Here is a 15286-nt window from a genome sequence, read left to right as displayed (position 1 = left end):
CTTTGTTATTTATTACATCCTGTAACAAGTTGTAAAAATCTTGTAAACATGACATATTACATAAAGATATACAATAGATCTAAAGATGACAGTAAATAAATAATGTTGTTACAGCACTGCTTGATGGGATGCTTGTCTTGGTGGAAGATAATAATAGTTAAAATTTTACATGAAGCACTTGCTAAGAAAATGTGGATACTTTCAGTGTGCCTTTCATGATATTGGTTCATAATTAAATTGAATCATGTGGTGTTGGAGATTATGTAAACTTTATAACATAAAAACCAAAATCCCTTCACGCACAAAGAAATGGTAAAGAGTACCATACCTTTTTGACCTATCTTTTTGATTACAGTTTTAGTACTGTTTTAAGGTTCAAAAATGTAAATGCCAACTCTGTATAACATGAAGAAAATCTGTTAGCCTCAGAATGAAACTTAGAGAAGCCATTTCTTTGTTTTACATGTAGAGTCTACTTTTTCCTTGCTGATACTGTTTTCCATACTCCGTTTCAATTGCTTTGTCCCAAGTTCCAGAATATTTGAGTGGAATGTTGGGAAGATCAATAACTCTTTTAACTTGCATCACTGAGTATAAGAATCACAAGATATTTTGTAATGTACTTAGACAACATTCTTTTTATGTGTAGGATGTGAAGATTAACATTGCTGCAGTTCTTAATGACACTACAGGTACACTGATGTCATGTGCATGGAAGGATCACAACACAAAAGTAGGACTCATCATTGGTAAGAAATGAATTACATCACATTTTTGATACATCCTATTTGCTTTCCCACAATCCATAAGTCTGTATCCTTGTAATGCAGTTCTGTGGTATGTGTCAGTAGGAAAAACTATATAAGGTGAAAATTAAGTATTAATTTATTAAGGGTCACTGGAGCAATTGGCCATCTAATGTGACTAGGAAAGAATGCAAGTCCTTCAATCTTTAAGAAGGATATATGAGCAGATGTGTAAAGCAGTTGTCCCATATGAGTCAGTTTGTTGTTGAATTATGGCTCATGTCTCACATATATATGTGATGACTTCTTAGAAATGGGAAAAAGAATAGATTTTGCAGGTATCAATTGTGCATAATTCAGTGCACCCTACTCAGTAGGGGGTGGTGTGATCACATTTGGGTTGAAGCCATATTTATTGAATTCTGTAAAATCCAAACTGTGTCTTATTAAACAGCATTTCTGCTTACAGAGTAATGAATCAAAACATCAACTGCATTTAGTCTATATTTCAGTAGATACATAAGGTCTGCTGTTGTAACTAACTTAAAACATTGTTAATGTTGTTGTGGTGGTGGGATAGTCTTCAGTCCTTAGACTGGTCTGATGCTGCTTATAATGTGCTTCCCAATTTCTGAATGTTAACAATTTATACATTCAAAAGACCAAAATCAAGTAGCTGTCCCAAGGGTCTTAATTTTTGTTGGAACTAAGAAGTGAAATTTTGCCACCACTGAGATTTGGCTGCTAACACCTATATAAAGGAATATTAGTGTGAAATTCATGTAAATAGTCTGTTATAGGTACCCCTGCAAATAATGTTTATTATTGTTGTTTATCAAGACTGTTCAAACAATCGTGTCAAAATGTGTGAAAAAATAAATTAATGAAAAAAACCCACAATTTTAATTGCTCATAGTGTTTCATCTTCCTTCTTCATTGGTAATTGTTTTTTTGTCTCTTGGTTCTTGAGCCCTCTTCATTTTGGAAACTTTTTCTCTCTGTCAGTCTTATGACACTAGACTGCCTGTCACATAGACAAGCATATGAAAATTCTAATACAGTCACAGATGAATCTTAAACTAGGTATAGATATTAGTAAAAACAAAAAACTGAATATTCATGAGCACAGTTACTGTATATACATCACAGTCATACTAAAAGATTTATTACTACAAATAAATGTGATAGTTATCAAATTAAAAACAAACTAGCATTTTTATGCATATAAGTGGGTGTATAACAACCAGAGCCAGTACAAATATCATTTCTCATCTGGAAGTAATGTCTTATCAAATACAAATAAAATAAAGTTTCAGACTATTTACACTCTGTTTTCTTTTATCAAAGTTCTCATTTTAATTGCATGCTGTTTTGCAACTTTTTTATGTGAGTCCTTTCTTTTCCATTATGACTTGTACAATTTACTGGGGGACATAATCACCTTTTGTCCCCACTCCCAATGACTTCTTCTTTCAGATCAACTTGTTCTAAAATGCAAACAAACATAGATAATTATTGTACTTCATTTTTAGTCAGATGAAACAAAATTATAATACAGTTTTAGCCAAACAACTTTCAAAATGACAGTATTTGCTTGAGCTTCCAGCTATGTAAAATCATTTAAAATCCATGAGCTTTTGACCAAGTACACCCTTGCCATTGTCAAGTGGTGATTGTTGATTGGTTTCTGCTGCTGTCCTTATATAGTGGTGTTGCTACCTATGACATCACTGTTTCCCAGTCTAATGCCATATAAGGTAATGTTTTGTTTGCAAGACTGCTGTGCCCACTTCAAACTTACAAAGGCTGGGTGCCAAGCTGTGCTTAACTGCAAATCATCGTCTTTATTCATTGTTTTTGCAGAAATTTTTATCTTGACCACTAGTTTTATGATGCTGTCTCAAAAACCATTTGTCTGTATAATAAATGTTTTGCCAAAAGCAGTTCAATGTTTGTTTTCCAGAGTATCTTCTGCTATCACTAATTTCTCAGAACACCATGAGTGGAAACACCTTTCAAGTTCTGTACAGTGCTGTTCAACGATCTGTGCAGTCTGTCCAACATAAAACTGTTTACAACCACATGGTATTTTGTACATGCCTGGTGTTGTGAGGTCTGCATCATCTTTCACTGTCCTAATGGGTAGTTGAATGTTTGATTGAGGCTGAAGATTGAATGGATTTTATGCCTGCTGGCTAATCTTTCTATATGGCACTGGAATGCTCATCAGTGAGACTAGAGATGGTAGGGCTGTTGTCGTGGATGACAGCAGCAACAATATGATAGTCACCACTTGACATTGGCCGTGGAGTAAGTGGCCGAAAGCTTGTGGATTTGAAACCATTTGACATGGCTGGAGGGTTGTCTGAATTTTGTCAGTATATATTGCCTCAAAACCGAGAACTTGCAATTTACAGGATATTCACACTTCATATTTTATCATCCATAATAGTTACTTCTTTTCTTACAATCTTAATGAACCTCTTCCTGTCTTACAGTATTAAAGAACCTCTTTATTTCTCAATACATGACAACAACTTATTCACGAAATACTAGACTTATTCTCAACAATGTACAAAAAACGTCATTACCTTTATCAATATTGACACATATAACAGCCAACTCTGACTTCCTATGCCTTAGCATTCTTAAAGTTTCTGTTACTTAACACATAATTATACTAAGCAGAGCAAAAGTCTCTGCACAATAACATAGTAATATTCTTGGCCACTTTTAAAATTATTTCTTTCTCTTCAATTATCTCTCTTTAACATACACTGTTAAGCCAAAACATAATGACCATCTGCTTAGTACTATGTTGGTCCTCCTTTGGAACATAATACAGCAACAACTGAGCATGACATAGATTCTAGATGTCCTTGGTAATTTTCTGTAGGTAAATGGCACCAGATGACCATTGCACAAGTCATGCAATTCCAGTAAATTATAGGAAATTGGTTTGTGGGTGCAGAAGTAGCTCTCGATATGAGTTCTGTAGGGTTCAGACCATGCAAATTTGTTTGCCAAAATGAGTGCACTATCAAGCCTCTCAAATCATTGTGGCATCATTCTAGCTGTGCGGCATGAAATACTTGTTGGAAGATGTCATCACTGTCAGGGCAAAAATCAACCATAAAGGGATGCAAGTGGTCTGCAATGACGTACACGTAATCCGCAACAGTCATGGTGCCTTCGATTCCTTTCACGTGCCCCATGGTAGCCCAGGTGAATGTCCCTGACAGCATAAGGCTACCTCCACCAGCCTGTGTCCATGATGCAGTGTATGTTATAAAGCAGCCATTTGCCTGACTGACATATTTGGACACAACCATCAACCTGGTGTGGCAAGAAACATAATACACCGGACCATGTGACATGCTTGCATTCATTCTCAATTCAATCTTGATTGTCCTGTGCCCACTTCAATCATATTTAATGATGCCACTGGGGCAACATATCCAACAATGGTCTCTGAGTGGTATGTTCTGAAACATTTACACCTCCACCAGCATTGCACTTTGTCATCGTATGGGAAAGCCTGCTGCCTGCACAGTCTGTATGTCAATCACCTTCCCACCTGCTGATGGTTTCACTGTCCAGTAACACCGTTCCTTAGAATGCTAATCACAATAGCATGTCAACAGTTAATCACAGTTGAAGAATAGAAAATCCAGGACGGAATATAACCATATTATGAAAAGGATAGTTGCTACTCACCATATAGTGGAGATGCTGACACATGCAGACACAACTCACATACACATGACTGCAGTCTCTGGCAGTGTGGCTTCAGCTGCCAGAGACTGCAGTCATGTGTGTGAGTTGCATTTGTATGATTTTGTGTGTGTGTGTGTGTGTGTGTGTGCGCGCGCGCGTGCGCCCGCACGCCTGTCGTCTCTTTTTAACAAAGACTTTGCTCGCCTAAAACTTATTTTGTGAGTCTTTTTGTCGTGCCTATCTGCAACTCAGCATCTCTGCTATATGGCGAGCAGCAACTACTCTTTTCATAGTATTGTTAATTACATTTCCCATTTCCTAAATGCTTATTCCCAGGCAATTTCCTATAACAATCTGCTCTGTGTTAAAGTTGCTTCTGTCATGGATTTCCCCATCTGTGGCAGGTATCACTGCTAGAATGATTACTCATTCATCTCTGCTGCTTTTATATACTTTTCTTACCATGTCACATGCCTGCAACACCTTCAGGTGTCATTCACTGTCAGAGTGGATAATGATTATAGTGTTTTGGCTCATCAGTGTATGTTACAACACTGGAAGCTCATGTCCTAACCGTGAGGAGTCCATTTGACTGCAGTGTGCAAAAGAGAGGGCAAATAAATTTTGCACAATTTATTGAAAGTTTCCCCTAATGACACAGTCACTAGCACTTCTTGCACAGTCATGCAGATATTAAATGGATGTGCAAAGTTACAGTGTAGTGCAGGCTTGATGCTCTTCCATAGGCCTTGCATTGCGCTGTAATATAACTAACAACCACATTCCCTTAGCTATGTGGCAGGGCCAGGAGCCTGTAGGTTGCATTCGGTAAGTGCTCGTGTGGTGAAAGCTAGTGAGGCTGTACCATATGGATAGCAATTTATAGATAATGAGTGCCACTCACTGGGTTTCACCACATGGATGCACCACTACAGTGTGCGTTATAGATAGAATTCATACCCAGGATTTGAAAAAGACAAGCAAATGTTGTAAATAATTTCCAACAAGATATTTTTTCACTCATTTATAGCTGACTGATATGGCACACAAAGAAACATGCAACAGAAAATAGTATTTACACTAGCTTTTGAGTTCTTTCTCTGGCCAAAGTATACATGTTCATAGATACAACTATGCAGACACCCAAATGCACACTCCTGGGTTATGCAGACACCCAAATGCACACATCTATCACTGTGGGCATAATGTGAACTTTAAAAATAGTAACTAAGTGCAGATTTATGACTTGTGAGGTTTAACTCCTTAACATAATGATTTTTGTGAATTATGTTCAAAAAAATAAATTGTTTTTATTAATGAAAAACATCCTATAATGAATAACATTAGATACAAACATATAAAGGTAGCTTTTAAAGCTCAAAGTAATGAGTTACAAAACTTTGGAGATCAACAATGATAAAATCCCAAGTATACTTGTGCACTGGACTTTAACTAAAATATCCTGAAACTTGAAGTCATTTTTTTAGCTTCTATGTAGCTATGAAGTCTAATCATATATTTAACAATGGTTTCAGTGAGCATAAATCTTGGGGAGCTGGCTGGAGCACAGCGGATGTACTTGTCTCGTATCACTGGCAAGCACTTGTCACTCATATGAAAACTGTTGTCACTTTCAGTCTCTAATGAAGTAACATAACATTTTTTGTTATTTTCTGAGCCACTAAATGCAATGTCAAATGCAGGTTCACAATAGCCATCATTTTTCGAAGGCATTGTCTAAACAACAATATAAGAGAGAGGCTGAAACCGCATGTTTTGTTGTTGAGAATCCAAAGCTGCACACAGTAATGATGGTATCTAACGGCAACCAATTCAACCAAAACATGACAGCCAGGCTACAACTGTAGAACCAGATGCTCTCTAGTGGCTGAACACGTAACTGTCAGTGCAGAAATGGATATAAGCAGGGTTTTATTTTTTTTAAGGTCTGTTCTTAATTTTCCCTAGTATACTCAGGATTTTAAGTTTCTATCAAAACATTCAAACTGAGATAACTCGAGGTTTCATGCTAAGGGATTAAATGCAAACAAATGTGTAGTGATTGCAAATTTCATTTAGCCCCTGAGCAGAGGATGCTGGGAGTGGAAGCTTGTGATCAGCTCATAGCACCTTGGCTGCTGAGACAATTCCAGCCTACTTTTTCCAGAGCAACCAGCTTACAGCTTATAAAAAAAAGTGTAATGGATTAATGTGTCAAAAGATTGACACAAAAGTTGATGGAGAATCACTAGATTTAGCAGGTACAGCCTCTTCACTCAGTTTTGTAAATAAAATTAACAATCACTATGTACGACAACATCACAATTGGTAATTATTGTTACAGCACACAATACCTTCACGTAACTAAGACTGGCAATGAGCATAAATGTTCTAGGTTCGCACAAAGTCAGCCAACACAAATATGGTGATCATGTTGTGGTAGCAAAAAGTTATCTGATTGAAGAGAATGGTAAACTATCTCATAGAAACCAGCAAGGCAAGTGCAATACTTCTTATGAATATGTGGAAATATTGATACAGCCAGAACAGCACAAATCTGAAGGCACAAATAAAGGATAGTGCAAAGATGCTCCCCTGTGAGTCAAACAAACTTGTGACTATCTGTGCTGTCTTTTTTCTTAAAGTGTTCAATATTTGCTATTAGTCTTTTTCTGGTATATTTCCCACACATTTTAGCAATATTCTGAAAAATGATACACAAGTATTCTGTGAGCAGTATCCTTTGTTAACTGGCAACATTTGCCGTATATCCTGCCAATGTCCCAATGAACCAAAGTCTGCCTCCTGCTTTATCTATGACTGAGGCTATGTAATCATTCCATTTTATATACCTGTGAATGGGTATATCCAGGTATTTCATAAGTCAATTTATTCCAGTTGTGACCCACTGATGTTTCAGTCATAGGCTACAATTTTTCTGAATTTTCCAAACTGCACAGTTTTACATTTCTGTACATTTAAAGCAAGTTTTCAGACTTGGCACTAATTTGAAATCTCATCAGAATCTGACTGTTCATTGGGGCAACATTTTTCACATAGTCTTCATTATAGGTAAAGGCATCACCTGCTAGAACTGTCTTCATTAGAGCATTCATGCAGAGTCACAGTTTATGGACTTGTTTATATTTCTTCATGTTAACATTCAGTACACAGGTGCATTTACTAGCATTGCCTGTAAATGTTTGAACCAGTAAACATGCCCTTTGAATGGATAAATTTTACTGTTACTGCATCTGGTAAATATTAGAGAGATTGGAAAGTAATGTTGTTTATTTACACTAAATTCAAACTGATAAATTGTTAAACAATTTTTTAAATCAGTGATGTAATCAGCCTCATTATCAACAATCTTTTGCGATCTAGTGTGGGAATTTTTTATGCTGGATTGTTAAAAATAAATTGGTTTTTGAGCAAAATATCTGGAGATGGCATTTTGGACATCATTCTCCTTGTTGAGTTTATCTCTTAGAAAATGTTGCAGTGATCATAATAAATGTAAATCTGGTGGTGCAGTATTGGGCATGTACAGTGAGGCAATGATTTTCACTCCAATTCATTATTTTTTTCCAGTGTTCCACTTACTCATTGCAGTCTTGTATTATCATGTTAAAGAATAATACTTTTTTCATTGATAACTGCTGGCCACTTATCAATTAAAGATTGATTTACTCAATCCAGTTGTTCACAGTAAAGGTCTGCATTCACAGTTTGTCCTAGTATCAGAACTTTAAAATGAATGACCCCACAAATGCTCCACCAAATATACAAAAGTGCCCTTCTGGGGTGTAAACCTGGCTTTTCTGTAGTTCATGGGATACATTTGGAGAGAGCTACTGCATTATGCAGCTTGGATTATCACAGGGAGACTCATCTGTCATCTCCAGTGATCAAGCAATAAAAAAAAGAAAAGACTTGTCTATTGTGCCTCTGAAGCAATATGTTGCATATGATGGATTGGTTATCTTTGTTTGTCTTTACCAATCTGCTACAAATGTTCTTGGATGGTCGACCAAGGTTGACTAAAAGTGTTTGACAGTTCCTCGACTGTCTAACATGAATTTGCTGCAACTTCCACACTTAACATGTCATTCTCTAATGTTGTTAGTCTTCCTTGTTGATGTCAGTTGGAAAAATCAAAATGATTGATTTGAGCTTATTAAACCAACTTTGGCACTTAAAAACATCTAATGCACTTGGATAAACATTGCACTGGATGAGATTTGAAAAATTGAGAGCTTAAAGTTAGAAGACAGGATAATACGCAAGATAGATTACTGACAAAACATCATGCACGAGTTAATAAGAGCAGAAAGCTGAATGCATTGTATGTGGTACAGATGGGGGGATTAGGCAGGTCAGAAAATAAAAGATTTAGAGAACTAAAAGGGAGTGAAGGAAGGAATAGTTACTGAGAAGAAATGGTGAGACAAAAGGAACTGACATAAATTAAGGCCAGGTGAGAGGCGAGCAGCAAAGACATGTAACACCAGTTCCAACCTGCAGGATTCTGAGGAATTGGCATCTGGGGGAAGAATCCAGATGGCACGCATGGTGAACAAACACTGAAGTCCCTGTCATGTTGTAAAGCATGCTCTGCAACAGGATATTGTGTGTTGCCTGTGTCCATGCATCCTAGCTGATAACTTGGTGGTAGTCATGCCAATGTAAAAGGCCATACAAGTGTTTACATAACAGCTGAGACACACAGTGTCATTTCGCAGGTGGCTCTCCTTTTGATAGTATATGATTTGCCACTTACAAGGGTGGTACAGATGATGGTAGGAGGGTTCATAGGGCAAGTCTTACAGTGGGGATGGTCACAGAGGTAGAAGCCATGAGGTAGAGGAATGAGTGCAGAAGCAGCATAGGGTATGACAAGGATATTGTGGAGACTGGGAGAGCAACAAAAAGTTATTCTAGATATGGTGGGCAAAATATTGGACAGAATGGACCTCATTTCAAGGCATGATTTTAGGAAGTCATAGCCTTGTTGAAGCAGTTGATTAATATGTTCAATACCAGGATAATACTGAATGACAAAAAGTGTACTCCTAGTTGTTTTTTAGAGGAATCAGAAGTACTAGAACTGGATGTGATGGCATGGGAAATCTGCTTTTGAACTAGGCTGGAGGCATAATTACATCTACCGAAGGCTGAGGTGAGAATGGTAGTGTACTTCTGTAAAGAGTCTGTATCTGGACAAATAAATTTGCTTCAAATGCCAAGACTGTATGGGAGGGAATGTTTGACATGGAAAGGATGGCAACTATCAAAATGTAAGTACTGTTGTTTGTTGGTAGGTTTAATGTGGACGGAAGTGATGTGTAGCTGGCTTGCATTGAGGATGAGATCAACATCAAAGAAAGTGGGATGGGATTTGGAATAGGATCATGTGAAATTTAATTCGGAAAAGGTATTCAGAGATTCCAGGAATTTTAGCAGGTCAGCCTCACTGTAAGTCCATATGGTAAAGACTTCATCAATGTATGTAAACCAAACCAGGGTCTGAAGACTTATGGATCCCAGGAAAGGCCCCTCTTAGCAACACATGAAAAGGTTGGTGTAGGAAGAAGCCATCCTGGTTCCCATGGCAGTACCCCTGATCTGTTTGTATATCTACCCCTCAAAGGTGAAGTAGTCATTGGTAAGTACAAAGTTGATTAAGGTTAACAGGAATGACATAATAAGTTTGGAATTAGTTGGGTGCAGATTGAGGAAATGCTAAGCAGCCGATGGACCATTTATATGGAGGCATTTGTATAGAGGGAGGTGGCATCAGTGGTGGCAAGCAAGGTGTGTGTTGAGAGTGGGACATTCACAGATTTCAGATGATCTGGGAAATGGTTGGTGTCTTTAGTAAAGGAAGGAAGTCTTTGTGATATAGGTTGCAAGTGTTGATCAACTAAGGCAGATGTATGTTTGGTGGGAAGTTATGTGGAGGGTGGGTAAGAAAATTGCTATCAAATTTGCAAATAAATTATCAAAAGATAATTGTGAGAAGGCTTTGCAGTGTAATGAATTGTGAGTGAAGTCTAGAAAAAATGTAGGGGCAAAACGTTGGTTAATACAGTTGGTATAGATAAATAATTGAGCAAACTGTCACATAAAGTCAGAACAAGACAACAGACTGAACAAGATACATGACAACAAAGAATAACAGAGTATTGCATAAAAAGGAATGATGGCAACACAGGTAATATATCAATGAAAATAATTAATTTTTAAAAATATAATATAATCGGATGGAAAAAAATCTACTTACCAAGTGGTGGCAGGAGAACACACACGTAAAAGTACTAGATTCTGCAAGCTTTTGGAGCCAATGGCTCCTCCTACTGGCAGAATGGTTGAAGTGGAGGGACAACTGGTGAAGGAAAAGGATTCGTTTAGGAAATGGAGAGAGTTCAGAGAAGTTGCCCAGGACAGGGGAGACTTATCGGATGGGATGAGAAGCAAAGACTGATTGTATGAGATTTGAAAACCTGAGAGTTTAAAGGTGGAAGATAAGATATGGTAATACACTAGACAGATAACTGACAAAACATCATGCATGAGTTAATAAGAGCAGAAAGCTAAATGCATTGGTCGAGGGGGGGGGGGGGGGAGGAGGAAGCAGACAGATCAGAAAAAAAGATATAGAAAACTAAAAGGGAGTGAAGAAAGGAGTAGTTACTGAGAATAAATGCTGAGGCCAAAAAATTAACATAAATGAAGGGCAGGTGGATGGTGAGAAGCAAGGACATGTAACACTAGTTCCCACTTGCAGAAATTTGAGAAACTGACATCTGGGGGAAGAATCCAGATGGCATGTGTGGCGAAAAAGGCACTGAAATCACTGTCACATTGTGGAGCTTGCTGTGCAGCAGGATAATGTGGGCTGTCACAATGCACCCTTTGCCTATACCCATTCATTTTAACTGGTACCTTGGTGGTAGTCATGCCAAAGTAAAGGCCAAACAAGTATTTACATAACAGCTGATACATGATATGTCATTTCATAGGTAGCTCTCCCTTTGATGGTATATGATATGCCATTTACCAATTACAGGGCTGATATAGGTGGTGGTAGGAGAGTTCATAGGCCAAGTCTTACTGTGTGAACAGTCACAGGGCTAGAAGTCATAGGGTAGGGAAATAGGTGCAGAAGTAGCATAAGACCTGACAAGAATATTGCAGAGATTGGGAGGGCAATGAGCAGTTATTATAGGTGTGATGGCCAAAATGCTGGACAAAATGGACCTCATTTCAGGGCATGATTTTAGGAAGTCATTAGCCTTGTTGAAGCAGCTGATTAATGTGTTCAAGATCAGGATAATACTGAATGTCAAGAACTGTACTCCAAAGTTCTTTTTTGGAGGAATCAGCAGTCCTAGGATTGGATGTGATGGCCCAGGGAATCCTCTTTGGAACTATGCTGGTGGGGTATTTATGCCCTGTGAAGTCTGAGGTGAGAAAGGTGGTGTACTGCTGTAAATAGTCTTGATATTAACAAATAAATTTGCCTTGAATGCCAAGGCATGTGGTAGGGAATGTCTGACATGGAAAGGATGGCAACTGTCAAAATGTAAATTCTGTTGACTGTTAGGAGGTTTAATGTGAACAAAAGTGTGTAGCTGACCCTCAAAGAGTATGAGGCCAACATCAATGGAAGAAGCATGGGGTGTGGACTAGGTGCACATGACATTTAATTGGGAGAATGTGTATAGAGATTCCAAGAATTTTAACAGGTCTGCCTCACCATGAATCCATTTGGGGGAAATGCTGTCAATGTATTTAAATCAAACCAGGGGCAGTAAACAAGGCATACTAACATTAAAATATCTTTGGAATGACTCTGAAGTAACAATGAAGTGATAAATGACAAATGAATATCGACATGTGCAGAAATGACCTTTCTGGACCTTTTAATGTATTGTCAGTACTGAGCAGTATATTTTAAATGTATTACATTGCAATGTGGTGTCAGTGCAAAGGACTGTTGAAATGGTTGAAGCAATAGCAGAAAGCCTAATAAAATTTAATGAAAGCAGTATCCATGAGAAAATAACACTTTTACACTTTTATTAGACCAGAGAAAGAGCCTGTTATCTGAAATGCTCCTCCTCATGCCATAAACTTGAAACTTCAAACACTTAAGTGCCTATGATAACAGACAGGGAATTTCACAAAAAAAGAAAGAGAATTATAAGAGCCTAAAAACAACAGTGCCAATAAATAAGTCAGATTGACAAAAAGTATGAATTAGAGGGGAGAGATTATTGTACACTTGACACCCACAGTAGAGGAACTTCTGCTAATACACAAAATAATGATGCCACAATGAAAGGAATTTGAATCACAAAAATCTCAGTCCAGGATACAAATGAATAGTAGAGGGAACTGCAAATGATGATACACCAAAATAAAAGCAAACTTACTGTAAGACCACTAAAAGATACAGACTGTGAGGGAACCCGTAAGTGAACTTTCTTATGGAAACATTCCACATGGGCATAATCTGATGGAATTTATTTATTTATCATATGGAAAAAAATATATATATGTATATATAGCCAGCTTCATCCTGACCCACAACTTCTTCACTTTTGAAGGCCAGACATACCAACAATTAAAGGGAACAGCCATGGGTACCAGGATGGCCCCCTCGTATGCCAACCTATTCATGGGTCGCTTAGAGGAAGCCTTCTTGGTTACCCAGGTCTGCCAACCCAAAGTTTGGTACAGATTTATTGATGACATCTACATGACCTGGACTCACAGTGAAGAAGAACTCCAGAATTTCCTCTCCAACCTCAACTCCTTTGGTTCCATCAGATTCACCTGGTCCTACTCCAAATCCCACGCCACTTTCCTTGACGTTGACCTCCACCTGTCCAATGGCCAGCTTCACATGTCCGTCCACATCAAACCCACCAACAAGCAACAGTACCTGCATTATGACAGCTGCCACCCATTCCACATCAAACGGCCCCTTCCCTACAGCCTAGGTCTTCGTGGCAAACGAATCTGCTCCAGTCCGGAATCCCTGAACCATTACACCAACAACCTGACAACAGCTTTCGCATCCCGCAACTACCCTCCCGACCTGGTACAGAAGCAAATAACCAGAGCCACTTCCTCATCCCCTCAAACCCAGAACCTCCCACAGAAGAACCACAAAAGTGCCCCACTTGTGACAGGATACTTTCCGGGACTGGACCAGACTCTGAATGTGACTCTCCAGCAGGGATACGATTTCCTCAAATCCTGCCCTGAAATGAGATCCATCCTTCATGAAATCCTCTCCACTCCATTCCGCCGTCCATCTAACCTTCGTAACCTCTTAGTTCATCCCTATGAAATCCCCAAACCACCTTCCTTACCCTCTGGCTCCTACCCTTGTAACCGCCCCCAGTGTAAAACCTGTCCCATGCACCCTCCCACCACCACCTACTCAGTCCTGTAACCCGGAAGGTGTACACAACCAAAGGCAGAGCCACATGTGAAAGCACCCACGTGATTTACCAACTGACCTGCCTACACTGTGACGCATTTTATGTGGGAATGACCAGCAACAAACTGTCAATTCGCATGAATGGACACAGGCAGACAGTGTTTGTTGGTAATGAGGATCACCCTGTGGCTAAACATGCCTTGGTGCACGGCCAGCACATCTTGGCGCAGTGTTACACCGTCCGGGTTACCTGGATACTTCCCACTAACACCAACCTATCCGAACTCCGGAGATGGGAACTTGCTCTTCAATTTATCCTCTCTTCCCGTTACCCACCAGGCCTCAATCTCCGCTAATTTCAAGTTGACGCCACTCATACCTCACCTGTCATTCAACATCATCTTTGCCTCTGCACTTCTGCCTCGACTGACATCTCTGCCCAAACTCTTTGTCTTGAAATATGTCTGCTTGTGTCTGTATATGTGTGGATGGATATGGGTGTGTGTGCGAGTGTAAACCTGTCCTTTTTTCCCCCTAGGGTAAGTCTTTCCCCTCCCAGGATTGGAATGACTCCTTACCCTCTCCCTTAAAACCCACATCCTTTCGTCTTTCCCTCTCCTTCCCCTCTTTCCTGATGAGGCAACAGTTTGTTGCGAAAGCTTCAATTTTGTGTGTATGTTTGTGTTAGTTTGTGTGTCTATCGACCTGCCAGCGCTTCGTTTGGTAAGTCACATCATCTTTGTTTTTAGATATATTTTCCCACATGGAATGTTTCCCTCTCTCTCTCTCTCTCTCTCTCTCTCTCTCTCTCTCTCTCTCTCTCTCTATATATATATATATATATATATATATATATATATATATATATATACTCCTGGAAATTGAAATAAGAACACCATGAATTCATTGTCCCAGGAAGGGGAAACTTTATTGACACATTCCTGGGGTCAGATACATCACATGATCACACTGACAGAACCACAGGCACATAGACACAGGCAACAGAGCATGCACAATGTCGGTACTAGTACAGTGTATATCCACCTTTCGCAGCAATGCAGGCTGCTATTCTCCCATGGAGACGATCGTAGAGATTCTGGATGTAGTCCTGTGGAACGGCTTGCCATGCCATTTCCACCTGGCGCCTCAGTTGGACCAGCGTTCGTGCTGGACGTGCAGACCGCGTGAGACGACGCTTCATCCAGTCCCAAACATGCTCAATGGGGGACAGATCCGGAGATCTTGCTGGCCAGGGTAGTTGACTTACACCTTCTAGAGCACGTTGGGTGGCACGGGATACATGCAGACGTGCATTGCCCTGTTGGAACGGCAAGTTCCCTTGCCGGTCTAGGAATGGTAGAACGATGGG

General features: G+C 39.2%; 1 protein-coding gene across 1 annotated transcript in view; it reads left to right on the top strand.

The window, feature by feature from the left end:
- Positions 1 to 15286, top strand: part of LOC126260534 (hexokinase type 2-like) — a 136015-nt gene that overhangs the window by 26978 nt on the left and 93751 nt on the right. Inside the window, exon 4 of the mRNA XM_049957867.1 lies at positions 650 to 749. Coding sequence (XP_049813824.1) covers positions 650 to 749 — 100 coding nt within the window. The remainder of the gene's footprint in view (positions 1 to 649; positions 750 to 15286) is intronic.

Source organism: Schistocerca nitens, chromosome 5, assembly GCF_023898315.1.
Source record: "Schistocerca nitens isolate TAMUIC-IGC-003100 chromosome 5, iqSchNite1.1, whole genome shotgun sequence".
NCBI lineage: Eukaryota > Metazoa > Arthropoda > Insecta > Orthoptera > Acrididae > Schistocerca > Schistocerca nitens.
The sequence above is the reverse complement of the archived record's forward strand: the minus strand, read 5'-3'. Positions and strand labels throughout refer to the sequence as shown.